General features: G+C 39.5%; 1 protein-coding gene across 4 annotated transcripts in view; it reads right to left on the bottom strand.

The window, feature by feature from the left end:
• Positions 1 to 3,866: 3,866 nt before the first annotated feature.
• The window catches only part of RHBDD1 (rhomboid domain containing 1), a 95,732-nt gene continuing 73,336 nt past the window's right edge, over positions 3,867 to 26,262 (bottom strand). For 3 of the 4 annotated variants that reach the window (XM_034781934.1, XM_034781930.1, XM_034781931.1), the window contains one exon: positions 3,867 to 6,611. In XM_034781934.1, the coding sequence (XP_034637825.1) occupies positions 6,493 to 6,611 (119 nt within the window). In that variant the 3' untranslated portion in view covers positions 3,867 to 6,492. The remainder of the gene's footprint in view (positions 6,612 to 26,262) is intronic. The other variant, XM_034781932.1, reaches the window with a different exon arrangement.

Below are 26,262 nucleotides of genomic sequence, written 5' to 3'. Positions count from 1 at the left end.
CCATCCAAGGTCAGAGAGAAGCTGTAACCTTGGGAGTTTAATACGAGCCTGGAGTGGCCAGTATTATTTTTTAGAATCCTTGTGGGCCCCCACCTTCTGCACTCGAAGTGCCAAAGTGGGGAATCAGCCTTGACACACCCCTAGAGTGGAACACCCATAGGGACACTATTCAAAGAAGAACTCTCACATCTGTACTATTCTATCAAAATATTGTAGCTATGTTGGTCCCAGGATATTACAGAGACAAGGTGTGTGAGGTAACATCTTTTATTGGACCAAATTAAGAGTTAGGAGACCTGGTTTTTACTTCCAGATGTTCCATTAAAACTTATTTGTACTCTTAGGCACCTTATTGAGGTGGTCTGATCAAAAGCCCATTGAAATAAATTGAAAGACTCCCACGGACCTCAATGGGCTTTGGATCAAGCTCTTATATGATGGCAGCATGATGAATCAACAAGAATATGCTGACTTTTAAGATATTAAATTTGTTTTCTATAGATTCCAAGCTGTACACGTGAGCCTGACATACTTAAAATGAGTGAACTTGTGTGGCAAGTGGGCTTTCTCCAATTTACCTAGCTCCCGACAAAATATAACTCAATGATAGTAATTATTACAAGATTTACTGACAAAAAAGTTTCTATAAAGACATTCTTATAATTGTTGCATGTTATTGTCAAGCTAAAATAGTCACCGTACATTTAAACACTCTAGAAGAGCATGACCAGCAGTCAGATGAAAAACTACAAATTAAATATTTGTTTTTATACAAAACAAAAAGGAGAATGTTTAAATCAATAAGGGTGAATATGTCAGTGCAGCCGTAGGGCAACAGTTACTCATGCACTGACAATTTATTCTGGTTTTATAAGCCAATTTACTCCACTGTCATGATAAATGAATTGTTACCATAGCAACTTCCATAGTAGATACTTAGATTGTCACTGAAATACTATCCACCTTCTTAAATGCACATTATTTCATGGCACTCTGAAAATGGTGTTTTAAAAAGAATTTTTATGAACCTGTTTTTTTTTTTTTTTTAATAAAAACAAGTGTTTTTTGTCCATGTTTTTCGTCTGACAGTACATACACAGAAGAGGCATCATTTGGAACTGTGCATGTCAAATCATGATGATTTCCCACCATTTTAGATTAAACTGAATTTTGTTTTTACTGCAGGTGTCTGCGTAACCCACACACATAACAACTGGAATGATATGGAAAGAGAAGGCATCAGCATCGTGAGAGTTGTGAGCAGCAGAAGCACAGCAAAGTCCGTCATTTCACCTGTTGAAAACTCAACCGGCTGTATTTAAGACCTCGTCCAAAGCCCATTGACTTCAGTTTGCTTTGACAATTACTGCAAGGGTTCTGGACACTACTAGTCTATTATGCCACCCTATGTGTGCATGGCAAGTCGCTGAACGCAATTAGCAGCATGTAACACCACCACAAAAACATTCTTTCCATCAGCTCTGGATTTCCATCGGAACATGCAGAGCTCCAGAATTAGTATGTGTTAACCAGCTGCCTATTCAGGGCAGTTCAGACACAACTTTTTCATGTGCCAGTCACCAGTATTTATCAATCCTGGAGTAAGACGTGCTTAAATAAAGATCAGCCTCCATGAGGAGGGCCCTCAAATGGATGTCTTGCTTTTTCTGAGTACTGGGACAAAAGTTCTTACAGATGCGACACTTCTTCACCTGTGCTTCCCCCGTGCTTCCCCCAAGCATTTGAGGCAGCTGCTATGGGGGTCATTAACAGGCATAGACCTGTTACAGTCAGAGCAGGGCTTAAAACCCAGAGACTCGGGCAAAGTCCCCACTGGGACTCTAACTACACTACTCTACTTACTAACTACTGTAAAACTATTTACCAGGCCTTAAGGCTCAAAGACTGAAGTAGAAGAACCACTAGCCCTTGCGAGAGAAGGGAAAGGCGCTCCGACTAACCACCATGGGTGGTAAGAAGGAACTGAGTGTACGGCTGATGGCACTAATATACCGATGCATGGGCGCGGCACTCAGGAGGGCACTACAGTCGACCCTACAGATACCGCTAAGGCAAAAATCTCCGACAGCCACACACATGGGCACACGCACACCTAGAATGGAATCGACATGAGTAAGCACTTGAAGAAATCACAGCTCCCGATAAAAATGAATTCATCTTCAGATTCAAAGTTTTATACAGCGACATATCTTGTTTTTAAAAAATTCTCAGTTTACATACAATTGCTCAGTCACAGAATGATTTCAAAGGATTTTTCAGTGTGATGGGCATGTGGCATTTATTTAAGGCTGATTCCCCATTCTGGCACTTTGAGTGCAGAAGGTGGGGGCCCGCAAGGATTCTAAAAATTAATTCTGGCCACTCCCGGCTGGTATTAAATCCCAAGGTCACAGCTTCTCTCTGACCTTGGATGGGTAGATGCTGCCACCGCCCAAATACAAAACCACTTGAAACCCAGGAAGGTGCACTTGGGAATTCCTTTCTGTGGGGTACCCTCAAGCCCTTTCACCGTCCCCCTCCAGGGAAGAGATGAGAAAGGAAAACAAAGAAATCAGCTGTTGCCACCATCTAACTAAAAAACATGTGCACAAACCTTTTAAGACACAAAAGTCCAAATCCTGTTCTTAAAAAAGGTAAATTTTATTAAAAACAAAAAGAAAGAAAATACATTTGAAAACTCAGGCTATTGCTACATTTTTAAAAGAGCAATTCCAAAAATTAAGCACCCAAAATAGTTTTCTGGGGGTTCAGCTTAAAGGTTACAAGCAACAAAAGCATCTGGGGTTAGCACAGAGGAATCCAAAAGCCATATGAAATAAACAAAATAAACCTAATCGCATCTTCCTACACATTTTCTGATCTACCTACATATCTGGGTTCCAAATCTAGGTACAATTCTGATGATTTTTATACCTGGCCTTCAGCTTCTCACAGCATAACTGCTGCCATGTTCCCCTCTTCCCCGGAGAACCACAATACACAGACAAAGGGAAGTTTTCCCCCCAAGTTCTAGCTTTCCCATTGGCTCTTTTGGTCAGGTGCCCACTCACTTCCCTTTACCTATGCATGCAGCAGACTTTTTAACCCTTTACAGGTAAAAGCAAGTAGAGAACAGCTATCAAGAGGGATTCTATAGCTAACTGGCGGTCTGGGTGTCCACAAAAGGGAGCTAACCACCCCTCCCCCCTCATTTATCACAGCATGTTTATGCAGGAAGTGCTGAATTTCAAATTCTCACTACCGTGCCTAGGTATTGAGGAACCAAGGTAGCCTTAGATATTCAATCCATGACATCACATCTGCAATCAGGGCTCTCCAAGCTAAATGGATTTATTTTTAAAAGAAGAGTTTACGTTCCATTTTGGGAAAGTACAGGGTAAAACCATATGACAGAAACAGCATTTTTTTACATATTTAATCAGTGAACTGTATCAGAGATTACTATTCATGACAGCGTAAGGACCTGATCCAGCTCCCATTGCAATCAGCAGCAAACTTCCATTGATTTCAATGGGAGCAGATACAGGCCATAATGCAGGCAATTTGTTTCATCTACATTACCTTATAATGAGCTTTGACTGAATGTACAAATATGGTATCTTCTGTGCTGATCTTTTATTAGATATTACGATTAAAATGGAGAAGAAATTGACAGGCTGAAACGTAAAAACAGGTATTTATTTCAATTTCGCAGTAAGAAAACGTGAAGAAGCTGTATATTTAACAATCCGTAGTTATTGCTGACAATGTCATTATCCAGGCATATTTCATGACAGTGGTGCTTACTAAGGCAGTAAAAAGGAAGACAATAAAAGGACCCAGCTCATGAGATTTCTGTGATCACGTGTTTTAAGGGAGCACAGGACACCTCTAGCACTAAGTTGCCTTGTGCTGAGATTTCTAAACCAACATTACGAGAGTAAATAAATGCCATAAAATGTGATTTTTTTTGGCTTTGTTTAAATAATTTTCATTGTACTAAAAATGCCACAAGACTGTCATTCTTTTACCATATATTTTCTGGCTATATCGGTCTGACTGCTTTAAATAACTGAAATTATGGAGCTTCATGAACATGACCAACTACACTGGAAACCAAACACCACAGCAATGAGATCAGTTTTCAAGGGGACAATGCTATGGTGAAGGATAAAAAATATGCACAATCACAAATATTCAAATGTGTAAGTTTGCTTGCTTTGTTATATTATTTACTCAGTGAAGAAGGCCGGAAATTATTAGAAAAATCAACCTATTTAAATATACATGAATATTGGACATTCTAGTTTGTGGCTAGTATATATAATATATACAAAGCACAGATAGCTAACTAGAAAAAGTCCTTATACCAACTATACAATCCTGATGGTGATCAAGAAAATGGGCATTTACAATACAATTTTTCCTGTATTGAGGGTCCTCCAGAAAGCATTGTGAATAATGGGTATGAACAGTATCTGCAAGTAAGATTTCTAGCTCTGCACTTGAAAAGCCAAATGTTTGGCATGCCCATTTCATGCTTCTCCATTGCATGAAATGGACAAGAAGGGAAAGAGACAAGCAGATGATAGGAAGCAGCCTGTGCAAATAAAAGACTTTGTCCATTGATGAAAACATATGTATTTACTGTGCATCCAGTAATTTAACTTTCAGCTATTTTATTATTAAAATACATACAGGTCAAAACTCCATGGAGAGGTAGAGGTTTCAAGATTTCATAAAGCGCAGATCTGAAAATAATCTATACAAGGACTTTTCAATCCAACACTAACCCAAATTAATGCTCAAGAGATGCTACTAGTTACACACCATAGGATGGCAATGAATTGTGTTTCATATGGCGACACCTGTTGAAGACTGAAAAGAACAAAACAGAAGAGGTTTGCCTGTTCGGGCATTTCATTGCTCAAACTTTTTGTTTTTAAAATACAGTTTTTCTCAACGTTAACAGACAAAAAATGAACACAGCTGTTTTTATTAATATTAGCATATCAGCTATTGTGTGTGAACAATGACATATTTCTTTGTTTTTCTACTTGCAAACTTAACTTAAAGACAGCTCTCTACAGTACATAGCAAAGATCAAGTTATGAATGACCTGGCACAGGTGTGCTAGTGTAGGAACAGAGCACGCTGAAACTTTTGTCCGAAGTAGGCCCCAGGTAGGACAGCCATTACATGATTAGCTGTGCTGAGGAGCAGGAAGGGCAGCTAACATTGCCAGCAGGCTCCAATAGTCCCCTAGGCTGCAGGTCTCAGCGGGTAATGGTGCTCTCGTGACCCACTGCTCTAGAACAATTTTAGCTACATCTTTTCCAAGATGCATCACGTCCTGCTGCCTAGTGTGCTTTCCACAATTCCAAGGAGGCAGAATGCCTGCAGCCACCAATATTTAGGCAGCATACGTCTTCCTTCTCCCTAACACAGCTCACTTTACTATGAGCTATAGCCAAGCTCCAAATGAGCCAGCATAGTCCATCGAGAGAAACGGTCTGATTTTTTAAAGTTGTATAAAAAAAGATTTGCATGATGGAGTTCCTGTAGTCTACTGAATACAAAGTATTCTTTTAAAGGGAAATAGGTAACTCAACAACACACAGTAACTTCTTGGATTCCAACTTTCATCTCTTGCCTTGAAAATGTTTCAGTTTTGTTTGTTTAAACCATTTCCCTCCTCCCCCAGAAACAATATATATATGAAAGTACAATAACCCCACAACAGGAAGATCTTTCCGAGTTAAGGCTGCAACATTAGGATGACCATATTGGTCATAGGCCAGGAGTCTCAAGATAGTGTGAAATGTTACAAATTAGTTTTACTGTATACACATCCTAGGCAGAATGGGATGATTTGAGACAGGAGTGACCAAATTCTGCAACGTTAAAGGCTGGGCTGACAATATGTGTACCTAATTTACATATATGCTCAGTCACTGTGATGTTTTAAAATTACCATTTTACTCACCAGTCCAAAAAGATTACTTGTCACAGGCAAAGAGAAGAATTTTGCAAGGATGATTTATATAGTTTTAAAATCAAGGACACTCGCTAACATAGTATCTGTATTTTCCCTTTTCCCCCTTGATAGGTGAAGAGAAATTGTTGATTGAGCTCATCAACAAACAAAAAGCCAAGGCATTCACAAAGCCTTTGTAGAGAAATGTCAGAAGTGAGTTGCGGCCTGTTACAATCATTAGTCCACCAGTTTTCTTTCATATTTTAAATACAGCGAAATGGAGGGCAGCCATAGACCACATTCTGACTCTTGGACCACACCCTTGGGCACTTATTTTAAGCCTAGATTTTCAGCCATATCTTGCAAAATCCTTGGCATGTTTTGCTGCTGTTAAATTATGTAGCCAGTAGTAAATAGTTCTGAACCAAAGTAGAAACTGTATAAATCAACAGATCTGCAAACATTTTGGCAACTTTGAAGAGCACTTTACATTTTTCATTAGACCCTTGGCAATTTCACCATCTCTCAAATCTATTAAGTCTTTGTCTTCTCACTTCCTCTTCTGATAGCTGTTCAGATGGAAACCAAAACCCATAAGGTCGCCTCTCATTGCTATGACTTCCTGCACTAAAACCTGTAAGACAAAATGAAAAGCAAATGTAAACCACTTTTATCCTCTGCTGAGTGCAGAATCATACATATCCTACGATTTAAACAGTGAAAAAACTGTGTAGTGTAGTAAGGTTGTGAGCATTGTATACTTTTTCTGTTTACTATTATTACAAAACCATATTAAAATAATGTTATTGGTTTTGATATATAACAAGGAAGTTTTAATACAGGCAAATAACTTACAACTTGTGGCTGAAATAATTTTACGTAACTCATCTTTTGATTAACACCTTGACCAGTAAAGGAAAGAATCTGAATCATAAATCGCAGCAGAAAAAATAACAGTCATAGAAAAAAAGAAAATATGTAGAACCGAAATAACTAAACAAGAGCAGCAGTTGTCATAACTGAGACCACCCTGTAATGAACTAACTACTGAGTGTGCAGTACTGCCCTCTACTGGACTGAACCAGTTTTGCTCAATTGAATTACATGGGACCCTATCCGTGCTAACACTAACCATTATGATTATACTCAGATTACCATCGTAACAGAAGATCTTTAATCTTCCTGGAATAGTTTGAGGGATTTCTGTACAGTTTTTGTTCAATTGCTGTATATGAGAAATTTTTGGTTCAACAGTAAGGAATCTCTTAAATCAGTGCTTAGTTAGCAGATTAATTGGTCCCCTTGGTCTTGGCATTTCTGTATTACTTGATTTCTTAATCGTCTGTACAAATACATTTTAACAAACATGAAATAATTATTGGTCCTTTATATAACTAGGTAAACTTCCAAAATTTACACTGACAAAGCAGATGAAAAAAAATTTCTGCTAGTTTTGGAGCAGTCCCACTACATTAATGTTCATTAAAAATGTATACTTTGAATACAGCAATTACTCTTTAAAAAGCCCAGGACTTCACATTTTTCAGCATCCTTGTTTTATACAGAAACATCTAGACTTTTAAACGATTTACAAGTCCTCAACAGTTACTTTTGGCAAAGCAAGCTTTTTAAGCTTTCAGCTAGTACTACTGTCCAAGATGTGGTGACCCATACCAGATGCACATGTAACTCCATCTTTAGTTGGCAGCAAGCAGATTCAGAAATAAACTACACGTGGCAGTTCAGCTATAGAGAAGCACAGTGAGTAAATTAATCTGAGCAGAAATAGTACACACAAAGACAGAACAGGCTATAGGTGGTTCTCTCTCCTGGCACTGTTAGAAAGAAAGAACCTCCCCCCTCACCACCAACTAAAGAATTCACAGAATTCACATTCCAAGTCACATAATAAGGAAAGCAAGAAAAGATATAAAGGCTGTGCTTAAGTATGACATCAACTGCCTATATTCTAAGAGTCCTTGGGGAAAAAAAGGAGAGATTGGCTTTGAATCTAGCTACATACATTATTAAGGATAAAAAAAGTTAGTTCTAAAGATTAAGGAATAGTTGAGTCAGACTGCATATATATTTATAATGTTAGTATTTATTAACTTTTCATCTCAGGATCATGTTTTAATAGCAATAGTGAATATGAAAAACCAAAACCAAGTAGTGTACTATACATATAGTGGAGTTCATTTTCAGATGTGGGGGTGCTTAGCAACCTTATATACCAGGGGCCAGTTTGTATAGTACACTGATGGCCTATTTACACTGCAGTGAGTAAGGGAGACTTAGTTATTGACCTCTGACTCAGTTATGTTCTAATTTATAGTATAGACAGGACCTTAATAATGGACAAGTTTACAATTCTATGCAAAGACTGGAAGATGCAGAAGGATTTTTTTTTGTCCTTGCAAATAGCTCAAACTCTTAGGAAATGCTGCCAAGCCTAACTAGCTGCTCAGGCACCAGTGGTTAGCTATAATAACATGGGATATTCACAAAAAAACAGAAACGGTTGAAGAATGTTTTAATTCACATTAACATGCAGCAAATCAATATAACACTTTAACCTCAACATGCCCTTGCACCACATTACTTCTTCAGATTCAGAAACACAATCCGTATTTTCAGATAGAAGCAAAATTAAGTCATATTTAAGAAACATTAAACACAAACACTGCAACTTGTCAATTACTCTTCACCTCACCCGTAAGCACACCCACCATTTTAGAACATGCCACTCTAATTAAGAGCTCCTGTATGTGATGAAATATTGCCATCTCCTTTTAAAATACATTCCTTTAGAAACAAAGCATCCTTCCTGCTAATGTGAAAAAGCCACCTTCACTCCCCAAAGGCCACGGAATACCTCACAACTTGTACCTCCCCACATCCTTCTGTCAAAATGAGAGTGATTGAGAGAAGTTAAGACTGATGACAACATAGCAGTTGTGATGTTATGACCTAAACCGTTTCCATTCTGGATCTGGCCTAATCCCTTCTACCACGTGACCCAAAAGAGAAGGTCCACCTTAATTAGGTGACCAATAGGTGTCGTGCATGGCCAGGAACCCTAAACCATAGATGCAGTAATGTTGCAGCCATCCTGTAAACACACACAAGTAGAAACAGCCATGTGCAGATGTTAGAGAAAAATAATTATTCACTTCAGGAGGCTGAACATTTTGTGAGCATGAACCTTTGATTTCAGGCAGCTAAAAAGCATTACAGATCATTGAATTGAAAGCAGACCACTGACTAGCATACTAAGGGGATGTTTATGCATTACACAAACTGGCTACGGTTCATTTGAAAAGAAAGAAAACAATTGTCCCAGATGTGGATGCACAATGGCAGTCAGGTTTCTTATACATATACTGAGCAAGGAAGCTCAATGATGGTTGTAAATACATCTTAAAGGCTTAAATATGCCCGTGCAAAGGGGATGAAAGAAAAGACCAAGGGTGTGATCTCTAAAGCTTTTAAATCAATATTCCTTAATGAGAGTGTGTCTCAAAAGCTGGACAGACCGGGGTAAAGAATTCTTTAAAAAAAAAAAAAAAACTTGTAAAAAATTGTTAAAATAGCATCAAGTTCATTACTTTGTCACTAATTATGATGTCAAGACCACCATGATGGAAAAGTTTATCAGATTTTGAAACTGAAGCTGTGAGCACCTTAGATTTTTCTCAGCTGAATGGATGGGAAGGTATAGGGAAAGAGTGAGCAGTGGGGGCTTTTCAGAGAATTGTTTGGTTTTACATACTGGTACAATTTGTATGGATTTTTAATTAATATTTTGTTCAGACATCCAGAGTTTGGATGGGCATAAATACATTTAATATATCAAAAATAGTCAAAGCATGAATAAAATATTAAAACCACTGCATGTAGAGTCAATGTAAAAAAGGCCCTGATTGCAAATGACTCTTCATGGGCACACCACAAAGCCACACAGAGACCTACTGAAGTCACTAGAGCTTTGCATGTGAGCAGGGATCCAGCCACACAGTCAACTGCACAACTGGGACTTAAATCGTATTGCAGCTTTAACTAACATTATGACATACTTTTCTAGATTATTGCTACTTTCTGGAAAAAAAAGTTTTTCATTTTCCTTCTTATGTATTACAATTAAACGTTTAACTAAAAATTGGGGTCTTCCAGGATCCTGTTATAGAGTGCCCATGTCCAGTTTCAGTAGCTGGAAGATAAGAGAACTACATCAGAGTTAAACAAAAACTGGGCACAGTCCTCACAACCCCTTAAAGTCCAGCCCCTATACCATCACCAAAACAAAAAAGAGCTGGTGAAAAAAGTAGGTACATTTGCTCAATTATATAGTGACCCAAAATGAAAGGCCTTGAGCCTTGAAGACAGCTTCAGAGACATCCTCCAGGAAAATGTCCTCACTGAGAGAATTCCATAGATGAATTCCCAGAAACATGAATGCCCTACTCCTGGTCTTATTCAGATAAGCGATAGAGAACTGAAATGTCCTTGTACACACTGGGGGAGAGGTGGTTGCTCAAGCCCCTTGTATTAAGGGTTTTATACGTTATTAGAATACGGCTGGATACTGATTGCCCAAAGCCACATTTTGACTAGCTAGTTGGGCCTTTTTGATGAGATCATAGTCATGCAACAACTTCTCTGCCCTGGTCTACCCTACAAATGAATGTCGATATAAGTATGTAACTCTGGAGTGTGGAAAATCGATACACCTGAGTGACATAGTTATACCGACCTAAGCCCCAGTGAAGACAGCGCTATGTCAGTAGCAGGGCGTCTCCTGTCAACATAGCTCCCATCTCTCTGAGAGGTGGAGTACCTGCGCCGATAGGAGAAGGTAGCGTCTTCACTAAATGCTACAGCAGATCAGCTACACCAATTAAGATGTTATCATTTAAGCACACCAATAATTCCTTATATACAGAGGAAATGTTAAGGCAGGGAAGGGACAAGATAAGAAAACTTAGGAGAGAGCAGTAAAAAGAGGCAATTGAGTGGGGGATGTTTCCACTTGAGGCTAAAGGAAAAAAGTGACAGTTTAAACTGCCTTCTTTGCCAAAATAACAAGTTACCCCTTTGGTCGCTTTTAATCCACTGTGTACTATAAAAGATGAACTAAAATATTTTCAGTAGTGCAAAAGATTATTTGCAAACCACAGTATGCTGAAAGTGGTGGTTAATTCAGAAACTGCTGCCAAAAAGGGCACCTGGATTTCTGAGTAAAAAATCAGGTTGCAAACATCCAAATAATCCACAAAAATGTAAAAATAATTGAAGGGATAAATTCTTAGGACCAGATTTCTGAAAGCATTTGGGCATTACTGGGCTCAATGTTGCAATACCCAACATTGATTTAGGAGTCTAAATTTCATTTTCAAAAGTGATTTGGGCACTTAGATTGTCAATGGAATTTGGACTCAAGTGTCTAAATCCCTTCTGAAAAATGATATTTAGACTCCTAAATCAGTTAGGTGTTGCAAGACTGAGCACAGCAATGCCTAAATACCTTTAGAAATGCCTTAGCCACTTAATCCTTGCCTACAACTAGAGAATTTTACAAGAAAAAAATTCCACCAGAGCTACCAGTGTTTCAACCGAACCTGTACAAATAAGAGCCCAATGTATAGATAAAGCTGTGGCAGCTTTTGGCATTTTATCACCATGTTAAGTAAACCTGCTTTTGAGCCATTAGCTACCTCTCCTGCAGTCCAGCTACTGTAATGAAGCACACAATTCTGAATCTACTATTTTTTCACAGAAATGACCATGTAACATATGTGTTGAGGATACTGCAGGTACACTCCAGGCAATGACCACCTGGCATGTCAGACATCAAAAAGTAGTTAATTAACATATATGAAGACAAACTTCAGATATTGTATGTTACAAAATCATTTTTTAAATAAAAAATAATTACTATAATCCAGGGTAATATTTAGAGAAGAAATCATTTGCATGGCAGCATAAAAGGAGCTTTGAAGGAGGCATGCTAAAAAACCTTGATGGCTGAACTTGGATGACATTTTTATTAGTAACAAAAAATAATGCTGTTATTCAAAGTTACTTAAATCAGAGAATAAGATATAATGCAGAAAACTAAAATTTTATGCAGAAATATAATTTGTTGGTATTAACGGAAGTTGTTAAAACAAAAAAAAAATAGAAACACAAAGACTCAGGAAGTTACAGAGGTTATCAGCTTATTTCATTTTAACAATAATAAATTCAATTTGACCTAAACAGATTTTTCCACTCAAGTGCTGAGTTTGGAAGCAAGCTACAGGCATTTTAAACACAGTCATTATATGATGTGATCACTTAAACTCAATGAAACAGACAAAAATACATAGCCTGGATGCAAGAGAAATTAAGTATTCAACCACCAGTGATGGTTAACTCCCTGTGCTGAAAATGTGAAGCCCAATATTGATTTCTATAATGCCTAAGAAGGTAAAAGCTGTTATTTTATATTCAACTCCAATTACCTCAGTTATTCTTGATAACTAAAAAAACAACTGAAAATGTATTAAAAAGACTTGTACTCAATCCACTACGTCCAAGGCCTTAGAGCCAGATCCTCAGAGGCACTCAGCTTCCACAATTCCAAATGTGTGATTGCCCATGCTTATCACCTCTATAGATTAGGCTCTTAAACTGACATTCTTAAGCACTATATAATATCGTATTTTATCTTAACAATCATGGCACAAGACACACTAACATTCTAAGCACCTGTTTCTTCCAAAAAAGGAATAAGCTTCCTGCTGTATTCTTACACTAGAGGCATAAAAAAAACAGATCATTTGGGATATTCCATTACAGTAATAAATGCAAAGAATTAACGATTGTTACCTTCTTCCCCACCCACAAAAATAATTTTGCTTTCTAGTTACAGGGTTTTCTTCTTTGTAATTCATGTAGAAAGGTTTTTTTGCTTTTCTATCTATCACTGTTAACTGTTCTCATTTACATTTTGGGCACTTTCTAAAACTGTTCATCTGTAGGACTTGATATTGCCCCAAACTGCCTCAGAGCAGTCTATGATACCAGAATGAACACTCATACATATTTGACAGATTATATATGAATGAAATGTATCTTAAATATTAATGCAAAAGGCACAATTGAACACTTATGAAGCACTCGGGGTTCAGTAATGGAAAGCCCTTCAACCAAACTGAACTGTTTGAAACAGATCATTTAAAGTTAAGGGAAGATTTCATAGTTCGGCATTATCATTTTCCTACGCAGACCAGTTACTATCAATTAAAGAATAGATATCTCTTCATTGTTTACTTTCTATCTGCCATCAACTCACTATTACCTTGTCAACAAGGATGAGTAAATGAGAAACCTGGAATAAGAGATATGACAACAGAAGCCCTATGCATTTTATATATTAAATATACTTTAATTATTCTATTATTATATACAGCTTTCCAGTTTGTTAAAAAATATATGCACCTATGTCACCACGGCAACATAAAGTTTGAAGGTATTAAAAATTCTGCTGTCTTCATCTGATACTGAGTATAAACACTAAGAACTAAAGGCAGCCCTTACCACAGGAACTAACTGTAGACACCTAAAACAACTAGCAGGAGCTTCTACTGTAGGCTTCTAAAATCAGAAATCTGGCTCACAATACTTACACTGATCCAACCACAATGTCTAGCTCCAGAAATGCCTTGTTCATTAACATCAAATTCTAGTCACAGTGATAACTACAAAAGAACTGAGAGTCCTGTGGCCCCTTTAAGACTAACAGATGTATTGGAGCATAAGCTTTCGTGGGTGAATGCCCACTTCGTTGGATGCATGTAATGGAAATTTCCAGGGGCAGGTATAAATATGCTGGCAAGAATCAGTCTGGAGATAACGAGGTTAGTTCAATCAGGGAGGGTGAGGTCCTCTGCTAGCAGTTGAAGTGTGAACACCAAGGGAGGAGAAACTGCTTCTGTAGTTGGCTAGCCATTCATAGTCTTTGATTAATCCTGATCTGATTGTGCCACCCTATACCGAAAACCCACCGACCACTATGCCTTCCTTCATGCCTCCAGCTTCCACCCCGGACACACCACACGATCCATCGTCTACAGCCAAGCACTGAGGTACAACCGCATCTGCTCCAACCCCTCAGACAGAGACCAACACCTACAAGATCTTCACCAAGCATTCTCAAAACTACGATACCCGCACGAGGAAATAGAGAAACAAATCAGTAGAGCCAGACGTGTACCCAGAAGCCTCCTGCTACAAGACCAGCCCAAGAAAGAAACCAACAGAACTCCACTGGCCGTCACCTACAGTCCTCAGCTTAAACCTCTCCAACGCATCATCAGTGATCTACAACCCATCCTGGACAATGATCCCTCTCTTTCACAGACCTTGGGAGGCAGGCCAGTCCTCTCCCACAGACAGCCTGCCAACCTTAAGCATATTCTCACCAGCAACCACACACCGCACCATAACAACTCTAACTCAGGAACCAATCCATGCAACAAACCTCGATGCCAACTCTGCCCACATATCTACACCAACACCACCATCACAAGACCTAGCCAAATAGGATGATCAGAGGAATGGAAAACCTGTGGTATGAAAAGAGACTGGAGGAGCTTGGGTTGTTTAGTCTGACAAAGCGAAGGCTGAGGGGGGATATGATTGCTATCTTTAAATATATTAGAGGGATTAATACGAGGGAGGGAGAAGAATTATTCCAGCTCAGTACTAATGTGGATACGAGAACGAATGGATATAAACTGGCCGTGGGGAAGTTCAGGCTTGAAATTAGACGAAGGTTTCTGACCGTCAGAGGGGTGAAATATTGGAACGGCCTTCCGAGGGAAACGGTGGGGGCGACGGACCTGTCTGGTTTTAAGATTAAGTTAGATAAATTTATGGAGGGAATGGTTTAATGGTAAAACATAGTAGTCAAGGAAAACTAAGCAATGGTAGACAAATTGTATAATGGCTGACAGGGGTCAGGCTGGAGACTCTTGCCTATATGCTCGGGGTCTTACTGATCGCCATATTTGGGGTCGGGAAGGAATTTTCCTCCAGGGCAGATTGGCTGAGCCTCTGGAGGTTTTTCGCCTTCCTCCGCAGCATGGGGCAGGGATCTCTAGCAGGAGGGTTTCTGCCAATTGAAGTCACCTAAAACAGGATTGGGGACTTCAACAGCAGAGTCCAGGGAAGGGGTAGGGACGGTTTTATGGCCTGCAGCATGCAGGGGGTCAGACCAGATGATCATAATGGTCCCTTCTGACCTTAAAGTCTATGAGTCTATGAGTCTATGCTGTAATGCAAAACCTAGAAGCTAATGAAAACTATACAGCGTCTTTCAACCACACTGAATTTCCCTTGACAATGCTGATTACCTTTACTGTAAAGTTGGCTTCCTGGAGAACTATGAAGCTCCCTTCTGGACTTTGTAGTAGATAATATCATTGCGACCCCATGCAATCCCATTGATCTCAGTAGGATTGCATGGGATATATATAAGGTAGCAGTCGGCCCACTGTCTCCAAACTAGTACACCAGTCTACATCTGGACTATTATAATTTTGGGAAGAACACTTTTCATTGTATGTGCGATGTTCCATAAGCAAATAAGTGGGGTGTCTAGAAAACAATAAGTTTTGGGATCTTTCCATCACCACTAAAAGTTGAATGGATGACTGCTGAAGTAAACAAAGTGCTGATGCTGTTAGATTTGAAATATTTACCCGATGGCATACTTCATATTTATCCAGGAGATGGCACCAGAGTCACATAGTCAAAACATTCAAGGAAACTAGGACAAACCCTAGACAACAAAGCATTCCGCATAGTAAGCAGAATTAGGGTTATTTTGAAACAGATGGGCTCTACAGAAGCTGCTGCACTGAATATTATAGAGTTGTTTATTGTCTGGCTGGTTTGAAACCCAGGGATTATTCACAAGCATCTAGCAGTTTCTGTGTCACATCAGGTTTCATGTGAAGCAGTGTAAAGTTAAAGTCCATTGGAATACATTACACACACACACACACACACGTACTAATCCAGTCCTGCATTCAATTGTGCCCTGTACTTTGTAACCCAATGTTTGTTCTGGAAAGATCAGCATCATAACCAATATTCTAACTCTAATGCAGAGCAGTGAGCTAACAGACCCAATCCGCTGGACTACATTTAGGAGGCCTGTTTTGTTTTGTATTTTTAAATCCCTGTATTCAATGAAAAATGTATATACATCCAACATCTTTTCCAGTTTAACAAAATATATCATAGATTCTAGGACTGGAAGGGACCTCGAGAGGTCATCGAGTCCAGTCCCCTGCCCTCATGGCAGGACCAAATACTATCTAGACCATCCCTGATAGACATTTATCTAACCTACTCTTAAATATCTCCAGAGATGGAGATTCCACAACCTCCCTAGTCAATTTATTCCATGTTTAACCACCCTGACAGTTAGGGTTTTTTTCCTAATGTCCAACCTAAACCTCCCTTGCTGCAGTTTAAGCCCATTGCTTCTTGTTCTATCCTTAGAGGCTAAGGTGAACAAGTTTTCTCCCTTCTCCTTATGACACCCTTTTAGATACCTGAAAACTGCTATCATGTCCCCTCTCAGTCTTCTCTTTTCCAAACTAAACAAACCCAATTATTTCAGCCTTCCTTCATAGGTCACGTTCTCTAGACCTTTAATCATTCTTGTTGCTCTTCTCTGGACCCTCTCCAATTTCTCCACATCTTTCTTGAAATGCGGTGCTCAGAACTGGACACAATATTCCAGTTGAGGCCTAACCAGCGCAGAGTAGAGCGAAAGAATGACTTCTCGTGTCTTGCTCACAACACACCTGTTAATGCATCCCAGAATCACGTTTGCTTTTTTTGCAACAGCATCACACTGTTGACTCATATTTAGCTTGTGGTCCACTATAACCCCTAGATCCCTTTCTGCCGTACTCCTTCCTAGACAGTCTCTTACCATTCTGTATGTGTGAAACTGATTGTTCCTTCCTAAGTGGAGCACTTTGCATTTGTCTTTATTAAACTTCATCCTGTTTACCTCAGACCATTTCTCCAATTTATCCAGATCATTTTGAATTATGATCCGATCCTCCAAAGCAGTTGTGCATAAAAAGCTGTCCGTTGAACTCTTGTGCAAGATTTTATAAGAACATCATGTTTCAAAGGACTTATTAAAGCCGGAAGCCACTTAACATCCATCTACTGCAGGTGGGTGTAGGCAATGAGGAGTCATTCTTCTAAAAATCTTAAACCTGTTCGTCACTGCTGTATATTACAAGCATGAACACAGTAACAAGGCTCAAAGTAACAGAGTATCATCTGCAAATAATATATTTGAAAAAATCTAAAGAAAAACAGACTTAATAAACTATATCCAGAGTACTTGGTAAAATGCTTTCATAGGGTTCTAGTAGTGACATCTATAAGTCGCCAGACGGGGATCTGAGTCACCAAAGTTAATGTATTTTTGTGGGAAAGTAGATTGCATGTGGGGGAGGTGGATTCATTATTTAACGCAATGGATGATTCTAAATAACTAAGTGCCTCACTGTCTGTTTCCTAGTCTATCTTCTTCTTGTGTTCACTTCATAACTTTTCACCAGTGTCTTTTTTCACCCACTTGTATTTTACATTGCTGTCCCTCAAATGGCACAACTAAATAGTTTTAAAAATACAGCTCATAGTAGGGAAAGGAGAACCTGAGGCAGGAAGCAACTTCAAAAATTAACTGCGCCAACAACAGCAATTTTATAGCTCAATAAGGTATTTTGGTGGGAAAAGGAAAACATCCAAACAGGGAGACAGACGAGCTGATTCTAGGAAGAATTCTGAGAAGAATATTTCCTGTTGAGAAGCCTGGGTAAAATCCCAACCCTACTGAAGTCAATAAGGATTTCACTCTGTGTCTTAGCTGAAGAACTTTTGCCCTGAATTCTGGAGAGTAAGGGCGGCCTACAGAAAGTCCTAGCTGAGGATGTGGAGTGACAAAGACAACAGCATGGTCCAAGAAAGCCCTGGCATGTTGCTGAAAAAGGCATTTGGGTTCCGCTTTAAGAGATATGAGTTTTAAGAGTTCCTCTTTTCCTGCTGTTTAATTCCTTGCCTGAAGTCCTAATTCAACATTTGTGGCATAACAACTATTTCCAGCTACCATTTGTGGCGTCTCAACCAGGATTATGACGTCTCAGTTCATTGCTGTGGAATGTGCATAGGGTGACCAAATCACAACACTAAAATATCGGGACACATTCGGATGCCATCAGCCCCGCCCACAGTCCACCCCCGCTCCTTCCAGGCTCCGCCCCAGGTCTTGCCCACTCCCCGCGCCCTTCCTCATCTCCCATCCCCCTGCTAGCTTGCTGCGTCCATCCTCAGTCCCCCACCCACCGCTCGCCTCCTCACCCCGCCCGCCTGCCGCTTGCTCACCTCTTCACCTTCCCCACCTGCCACTCACCCCTACGGTGCCAACTTCCCCTCTATCGGGTGGGTGCTCGCCCACACCCCACCTCTTCCCACCCAAGTATCTGCCCTCGCTCTGCCCCCATTCAACCTCCCTCCCCCAAGTCCTCACCTCTGCCCTGCCCCTTCTCCACCTCCTCCCCTGAGCATGCCGCATCCCCGCTCCTCCCTCCTGGAAAGCGCTAAGCGCCATCGAACAGTTAGGCGGGAGGAAGCGCTGGGAGGTGGGGAGAAGCAGGGACGAAGCGTGGTGGGGGGGAGAAGGAGGTGAGGAGGGGGGAGCTTGGCTGCAGTTTTTCCCCATGGGTGTTCCAACCCTCGAGTACCCACAGAGACGGCGCTTCCCTCCCACTCGCCTCCTTAGCTGAATATTGGGACAAATGGCATCCCAATCATACATTGATCTGGACAAATGGCATCCCGATCGTACATTGATTGGGACGCGGGACAAATATCGGGACATCTGGTCACCCTAAATGTGCATGACATAAGGAACATAGGGTTATGATATGACTTTAAGCAAGGAATAAGCAGCAGGAGCAGGCAAACCCGTAAGAGACAAATATCCTGTTTTCATACAAATATCCTTAACAAGACAAGAAACCCGAAGAAAATGACCTACAAGCAGAATGCTTTCTTAAAGAGAATGTTTTCCCACTAGTGCCAAACAGATTTTAATGCTGTATAAAATATCTTTTTTAAAAAATTGTATTTGTTATGGAAACAGCAAAGCATATTTTACAATCCAAACAAATTTAACATCGAATCGTCATAAAGGGAAGATTTGTAAAACTGTAGGAATGAAACACAATAACTGTACACAAATCTAATTAAGAGATTTGCTTAAAAGTGCTTAGTGTTAGCCTATCTTTGCTCCCATTCAAGTAAACAGAAGTTTTAATGCATTTGGAAATACCTCCCTAGGTTTCCAGTGTGAAACTTCATCTCTTAAGCAGCTCAAGGTTCCTTATGATGGTTTTATAAAAGTTCAAGGAGTTTGTAAAAATTCTTGAAATAGATGTTCCAGTTTATTTACCAGTTTGACTAAACAACAACAATTTGAGAAATATTTGATGTACTATCATTAAAACTTTAAATTCATGCTTGGCTTTCATTTACCTCAGATGACATTTCTTCCATAGCAACATACAGTAGTTTGATCTGCTAATTATGCTGTAATGTCAGGGCATTATTTCGTGTGTTTCAAAGTTCACAAATCACTCCTGGGCATGGTACAGATTATACAAAATGCATTACACAGCAGTCTCTGTAGCATATACTTGGTTTGGCTTGCTTTTCCAACATAAAATGCCAATATTCAAGTAGTTTTATTATAACCACCATAAAGGAATCTCTCAGATTATAAACATAACTTTTTCATGAAAATCTGTCCATTTCTAGCACACAAAGTATGAAGAGGAAAATTGAAAACAAAGCATACAAAATAAGGGCCAGATTTCCAGCCCTTCCTGCCATTCAGGCAGTGCAGAGAAGTCATGAGGCCACCTTAACTGGCTACCTGAGGATTCCTCCAGTGTGGGGAGAATGCTCAGGGGGACGTAGAATGCCCAGGCTGCTCTAATTGCACTGGGAGCCAAATGGCCAAAGAATTGGAAAGTCACAAAGAGAGCATAAAACTATCTTTTTTTCTTCCCACCTACACCCCTGTGTTGTGTACAGCTGAGTCACACCAAATGATCTGGCCATTATCATTTAAAATCATATTGCCTTGCCTAGATGATGTTGCTTCTACCTAGCTCGCAGAGTATCACTTCCAGCAATCTATGCTGTCATTTCCAACATTCTACATGAAACTTGTGCAATTCCAAAGTGTGAAAGAGCTTTGTCATGCTGCGGCACATTTGCATACATTCAAACGCTCACAAATTCTTTTTCCTGACAACAATGTCTATAGACATACTCTAAAGATTGGAAGATGATAGAGGCTGATGCAAAGTAGAAAAGAAAGTCCAACTAGATAGTGGACCATACTTTGGAATGGCTGACAGTTGACAACCGACGTTGGCAGGAAATTAATCATAGCCTAAGGAAGTCGGCTGAAAAAGCAACCTGTAATGAGTTCAGATACAGCTAGATTCTTATAAGGAGAGCAAGTGAGAAATACTCAACAAAGAACACATTTAAAAAGAAGATGATTGAGAGATTAAAATCAGGAACATGGAAAACATTTCCCCTGAAAATAGAAAGCAAGTATCTTAATAATTATTAGTTAGTGGAAGGGGTGAATGGGGATGAATATTTCCCCCCTGCAATCCCTCACAAATTAGGATTTTGCCAGCAGCTAGGCTTCTGGAGTTTTACTTAAATAAAAATAAAGAAGACAGCTCATCCATAATGTTATTTGAGAATTCTGGTTGCGCAGATCTCTGTTCTTGCAATGTTTGTGCCCTTAAAGATGCTAGGTCAAAACCCAGGAGAAACCACATCCCTGTAATATCTCAATCTAAATTGGTACCAATTGGTATTGTCTCTTTTGGAAAAAGATCTATGCAGGGTTTTTACCACATCTGGAAAATTGTGTTAACTAGGTATGTCAATTAATTGCAGTTAACTCACACGATTAACTCAAAAAAATTTACGGTGATTAAAAAATTTAATCACGATTAATCACATTGTTAAACAATAGAATACCAATTGAAATTTATTAAATATTTTGGATGTTTTTCTACATTTTCAAATATACTGATTTTTATTACAAAGCAGAATACAAAGTATACAATGCTCACTTTATATTATTTTTATTACAAATATTTGCACTGTAAAAATGATTAAAAGAAATAGTTTTTTTCAGTTCACTTCCTACAAGTACTGTAGTGCAATTTCTTTATCGTAAAAATGCAACTTACAAATGTTGATTTTTGTTTGTTACATAACTGTACTCAAAAACAAAACAATGTAAAACTTTAGAGCCTGCAAAAGTCCACTCAGTCCTACTTCTTGTTCAGCCAATCTCTAAGACAAACAGGTTTGTTTAAATTTACGGGAAATACTGTTGCCTGCTTCTTATTTACGTCACCTGAAAGTGAGAACAGGCGTTTGCATGAGACTTTTGTAGCTGGTGTTGCAAGGTATTTACGTGCCAGATATGTTAAACATTGTATGCCCCTTCATGCTTCGGCCACCATTCCAGAGGACATGCTTCGATGCTGATGATGCTCGTTAAAAAATAATGCATTAATTAAATTTGTGACTGAACACCTTGGGGAAGAATTGTGTCTCCTGTTCTGTTTTACCCGCATTCTGCTATATATTTCATGTTATAGCTGTCTCGGACGATGACCCAAGCACATGTTCGTTTTAAGAACACTTTCACTGCAGATTTGATGCAAAGAAGGTACCAATGTGAGATTTCTAAAAATAGCTACAGCACTCGACCCAAGGTTTAAGACTCTGAAGTGCCGTCCAAAATCTGAAAGGGACGAGGTGTGGAGAATGCTTTCAGAAATCTTAAAAGACCAACACTCCGATGAAGAAACTACAGAACCTGAACCACCAAAAAAGAAAATCAACCTTCTTCTGGTGGCATCTGACTCAGATGATGAAAATGAACATGCATCAGTCCACTTTGCTTTGGATCGTTATCAAGCAGAACCCATCATCAGCATGGACGCATGTCCTCTGGAATGGTGATTGAAGCATGAAGGGGCATACAATGTTTAGCATATCTGGCATGTAAATACTTTGCAACGCCAGCTACAACAGTGCCATGTGATGCCTGTTCTCACTTTCAGGTGACGTTGTAAATAAGAAGCAGGCAGCAGTATCTCCCATAAATGTTAGCAAACTTGTTTCTCTTAAGGATTGGCTGAACAAGAAGTAGGACTGAGAGGACTTGTAGGCTCTAAAGTTTTACAGTGTTTTATTTTGGAGTGCAGTTATTTTTTTGTACATAATTCTACATTTGTAAGTTCAATTTTCATGATAAAGAGATTGCACTACAGTACTTGTATTCAGTGAAGTGAAAAATACTATTTCTTTTGTTTTTTATAGTGCAAATATTTGTAATAAAAATAAATATAAAGTGAGCACTGTGTTGAAATTGTGTCAAGTATCAGGGGGTAGCCGTGTTAGTCTGTATCTACAAAAACAACAAGGAGTCTGGTGGCACCTTAAAGACTAACAGATTTATTTGGGCATAAGCTTTCGTGAGTAAAAACCTCACTTCTTCGGATGCATAGAAGAAGTGAGGTTTTTACTCACGAAAGCTTATGCCCAAATAAATCTGTTAGTCTTTAAGGTGCCACCAGACTCCTTGTTGTGTTTGTGTTGAAATTGAAATCGATATATTTGAAAATGTAGAAAACACCCAAAAATATTTAAATAAATGGTATTCTATTATCACGCAATTAATCACGATTAATTTTTTTAATTGCTTGACAGCCCTACTAGAGAGTAATTTAGAGACCATTTGTGCTAGTCACCGCCTGTAGCTCAAGCCAGCCACCAGACCATTGTCTTTCCCCAACACATGTAGAGCTGTGAGTGTAAGCTGTGCAGCCACCAGCTGAACACATCATTGCACAGAAAAATGGTCCAAGCATCTCCCTCAGAGCTGACATAATACCTTGCAGCAATATGGTCAAGATCTATAATGACCTGCTATTTATCCAGTCAGTAAGCTTTGAGTGAAGCTTCATCACTGTTAGTAACAGTACATTATGTGAAGTTGGTGTCTTCAGACTTCCATAGACCCTACACTGTAACTCATTTTAATAAGCCCTCCATCTAAGGCAAAATGCATCCACAATAATTACAGATGCAGGAAGAGGTGGTGGTGTCTCCACGAAGACTTGGGGAATTAACCACCATAACTTGGAATTCAAGAAACACTCAAGGTACGGACAGCAGGGACTGAATATTGTTCTGTTAAGTTGAGCTCTGGAGACAAGGAATCTAGAACACCCTTAGGAATGTAAATAACTGAGTTAATGTGAAAGTAGACATTTCTGGAAGAGAGAACAGTTTCTGGAGGAGGACTGAATTCCTTGAGGGGAAAGAGTCCTAGCTATATCTATGTAAAATCCTAGTGGAGACAAGGCACGGTAGGTTTGTATGTCAATGTAGCTAGTCAAGGTAAACCCCAGGTTGGAGTTATAAGGTTCACCTTGTCTAGTTACATTGGGATGCAGTGTCATGAATGTCTTGTCTCCATTAGGGTTTTACATAGAAATAGCTATCTCAATGTAAAAATCACTCCTCTCCCCCTACCCAGTGAAGACACAGTCTAGATGAAAGACAGGATGTGACGGGCAGAAAACACACCCAAATGGGGTGGGGAAGAGTTGAAGGTTGAGGTAACAAAATGTACAGAATTTAACAGAGAAACAGAACAGAAACCATTCTCTCAATACAACTGAAGGCTTCTATTACTTCCAGTTTGATAGAGGGGGCCAGTTTTTTATGTATGTTCCCCTGAGAGAATTCCCTGAGAAGGGATATTGAAGGGTTTTGGGAGGCACTATAGGAATGGAATTAAACAGAATAGGCTCTCGCCATCATGCTGCCTTGCAGTGGATGTTGTAATTGGGCCAGCAGGTGCAGAAGAGGCTGCCTAATATAGCTGTCTTCCCTTGCATCTGCCAAAATATACAGAACTAGCAGCAGAACTCTGGTATGAAATCCAAACCAGAGCAGTCAGCTTCCAATACCAAAAAAGCATAACACACTCTTTAGAAGAGGCTAGGGTTATAGACAACATTTTTTTCTGCATTCTCTCAACAAGATTTAGGAATTCCATATAACATTTAGAGAAAAGAATAATTTAAAGAAATATCTGATTTAAACTAGTTCATAGATCATGTAAGCAGACAAAATGCAACATATCTTTGGAAACTGATATTTTACTAAGGAGTTATGCAGCAGAAATTATGCAGAACATAATTATAATGAAAAATTTCCTATAAATAGTAGATTAGATTCAAAGCTCCTTCCATCACAATCAACAGATATCCTCATGATTGCTACAAATCTGGAAAGTATGTATTTTTATGGCCTATCAGTACATAGAATATCAGGGTTGGAAGGGACCTCAGGAGGTCATCTAGTCCAACCCCCTGCTCAAAGCAGGACCAATCCCCAGACAGATTTTTGCCCCAGATCCCTAAATGGCCCCCTCAAGGACTGAACTCACAACCCTGGGTTTAGCAGGCCAATGCCCAAACCACTGAGCTATCCCTCCCCCCATATCATTGCCAAGACAACTGATTCTGTATCTTCCAATCTTCCAATTGAACAATTTGTTCAATCACTCGTGTGCTTTTTATTTAGTTATGGGGAACTTCCATTTAATGAGCACAAAACAAATCCATTTTTCTTAGAAAAATTCTGAATTGTCATTGTCATAGAATTACTGTTTTCCAAGATTAAAATATATTTTGTTTTATGATAAATACTGATAAAGAAGGCTTTGACTTGTTTTGCAGAATAAACAGTTTTAGAATGCTGTTTATGTGTTTGTAATTGAATTCTAGTTTTCATTCAAACACAGCTTGACACCTACCACAGTTACAAAATCAATCATCTAGTAAATAAGAAATGCACCATTTTAACATTAAAAACCTGTAAACATTAAAAATCTGAATAAATTTATGTTAAGCTAGATAGTTGCTTAAATAAATGTGTATAGATATAAACATTCCTTATCAAAAGGTACCAAATTCTACCAACCCATTAGAATTAACCTGTCTTAAGAACAATAACTAAAAAGGACAAAGGTAAAATAAGATTAAAATCAGATCACGTTACTGTCTTGGCCAAGTCAAGAAACTGAGGTTACTCACCTTATAGTAACTGGAGTTCTTTGAGCTGTGTAGTCCCTATGGGTATTCACTGTGGGTGCATACACGTTCCATGCACCTGAGATGGAAAGGTTTTTCAGTAGCAATGTCTGTTGTCCACACCCATGCCCTACACCTCCTCATGTTCTGAACCGAGAGCACAAGGGGCATTGCAAGCCGATCACCTCTCCAGTTTCTCCTCTTCTGTGAATCAAGTGAGGATATGAGCAGAGGGAAAGGAGGAATACCCATAGAGACCACGCATCTTGAAGAACTCCAGCTACTATAAAGTTAGTAACTCCATTTCTTCTTAGGGTATGTCTACACTGCAACGTAAGCCCTTGCTTGAACCTGGGCTCAAGGCTAACCCCGCTTGCAACTACACTGCAATTGTGTTAATCCAGGGCTTGGACTCAGGTCCCAGGACCCTGCAGGACTGGAGGGTCCGAGCTCAAGTCAAGCCGGGACCCAGGGTTCGAGTCCTATTGCTTTGCAGTGTAGATGCAACCCTACTTGACTCAGGTCCCAGGAATCATCTGGAAGTATCCAGAATTCCATGGAACAACTTCCTTAGTTCTCTCTATCCCGAACAGTCAGTAATCCACTCTATTGAAAATGGAAGCCACACCCCTTTTGCAAACAGCAGCAGCTCAGGTTAGCATTAACCCATTCTGTTCAAATCACCCATCTGCAAGCACACTATCAGTTAGCCTCCTGGGTTTGCAATGGATGCTTGAGAAGGTTGACGTATAGCTTGGATCCCTTCAGAGTCCAGGAGCCCTGCGCTATCTGGTCAGCCAAGTGAGTTCTCAAGCTCAACAGGGAAGCATTCATAATGCGAGTCTTTACGTGGTGGGTTTATGATGGTGTGGGAATGAAGGGAACCCCTACTTAGACAGTCTCTTTGATTTGCCACCAGGTGAGGGACATGAAGATGTGCAGAGGAAGCAACACTCATTTGTCCAGGATGTCTGCTTGCAGGGTAGACCCTCT

Source organism: Trachemys scripta, chromosome 9 (assembly GCF_013100865.1).
Source record: "Trachemys scripta elegans isolate TJP31775 chromosome 9, CAS_Tse_1.0, whole genome shotgun sequence".
NCBI lineage: Eukaryota > Metazoa > Chordata > Testudines > Emydidae > Trachemys > Trachemys scripta.
This window is presented reverse-complemented; position numbering and strand designations above follow the sequence as displayed.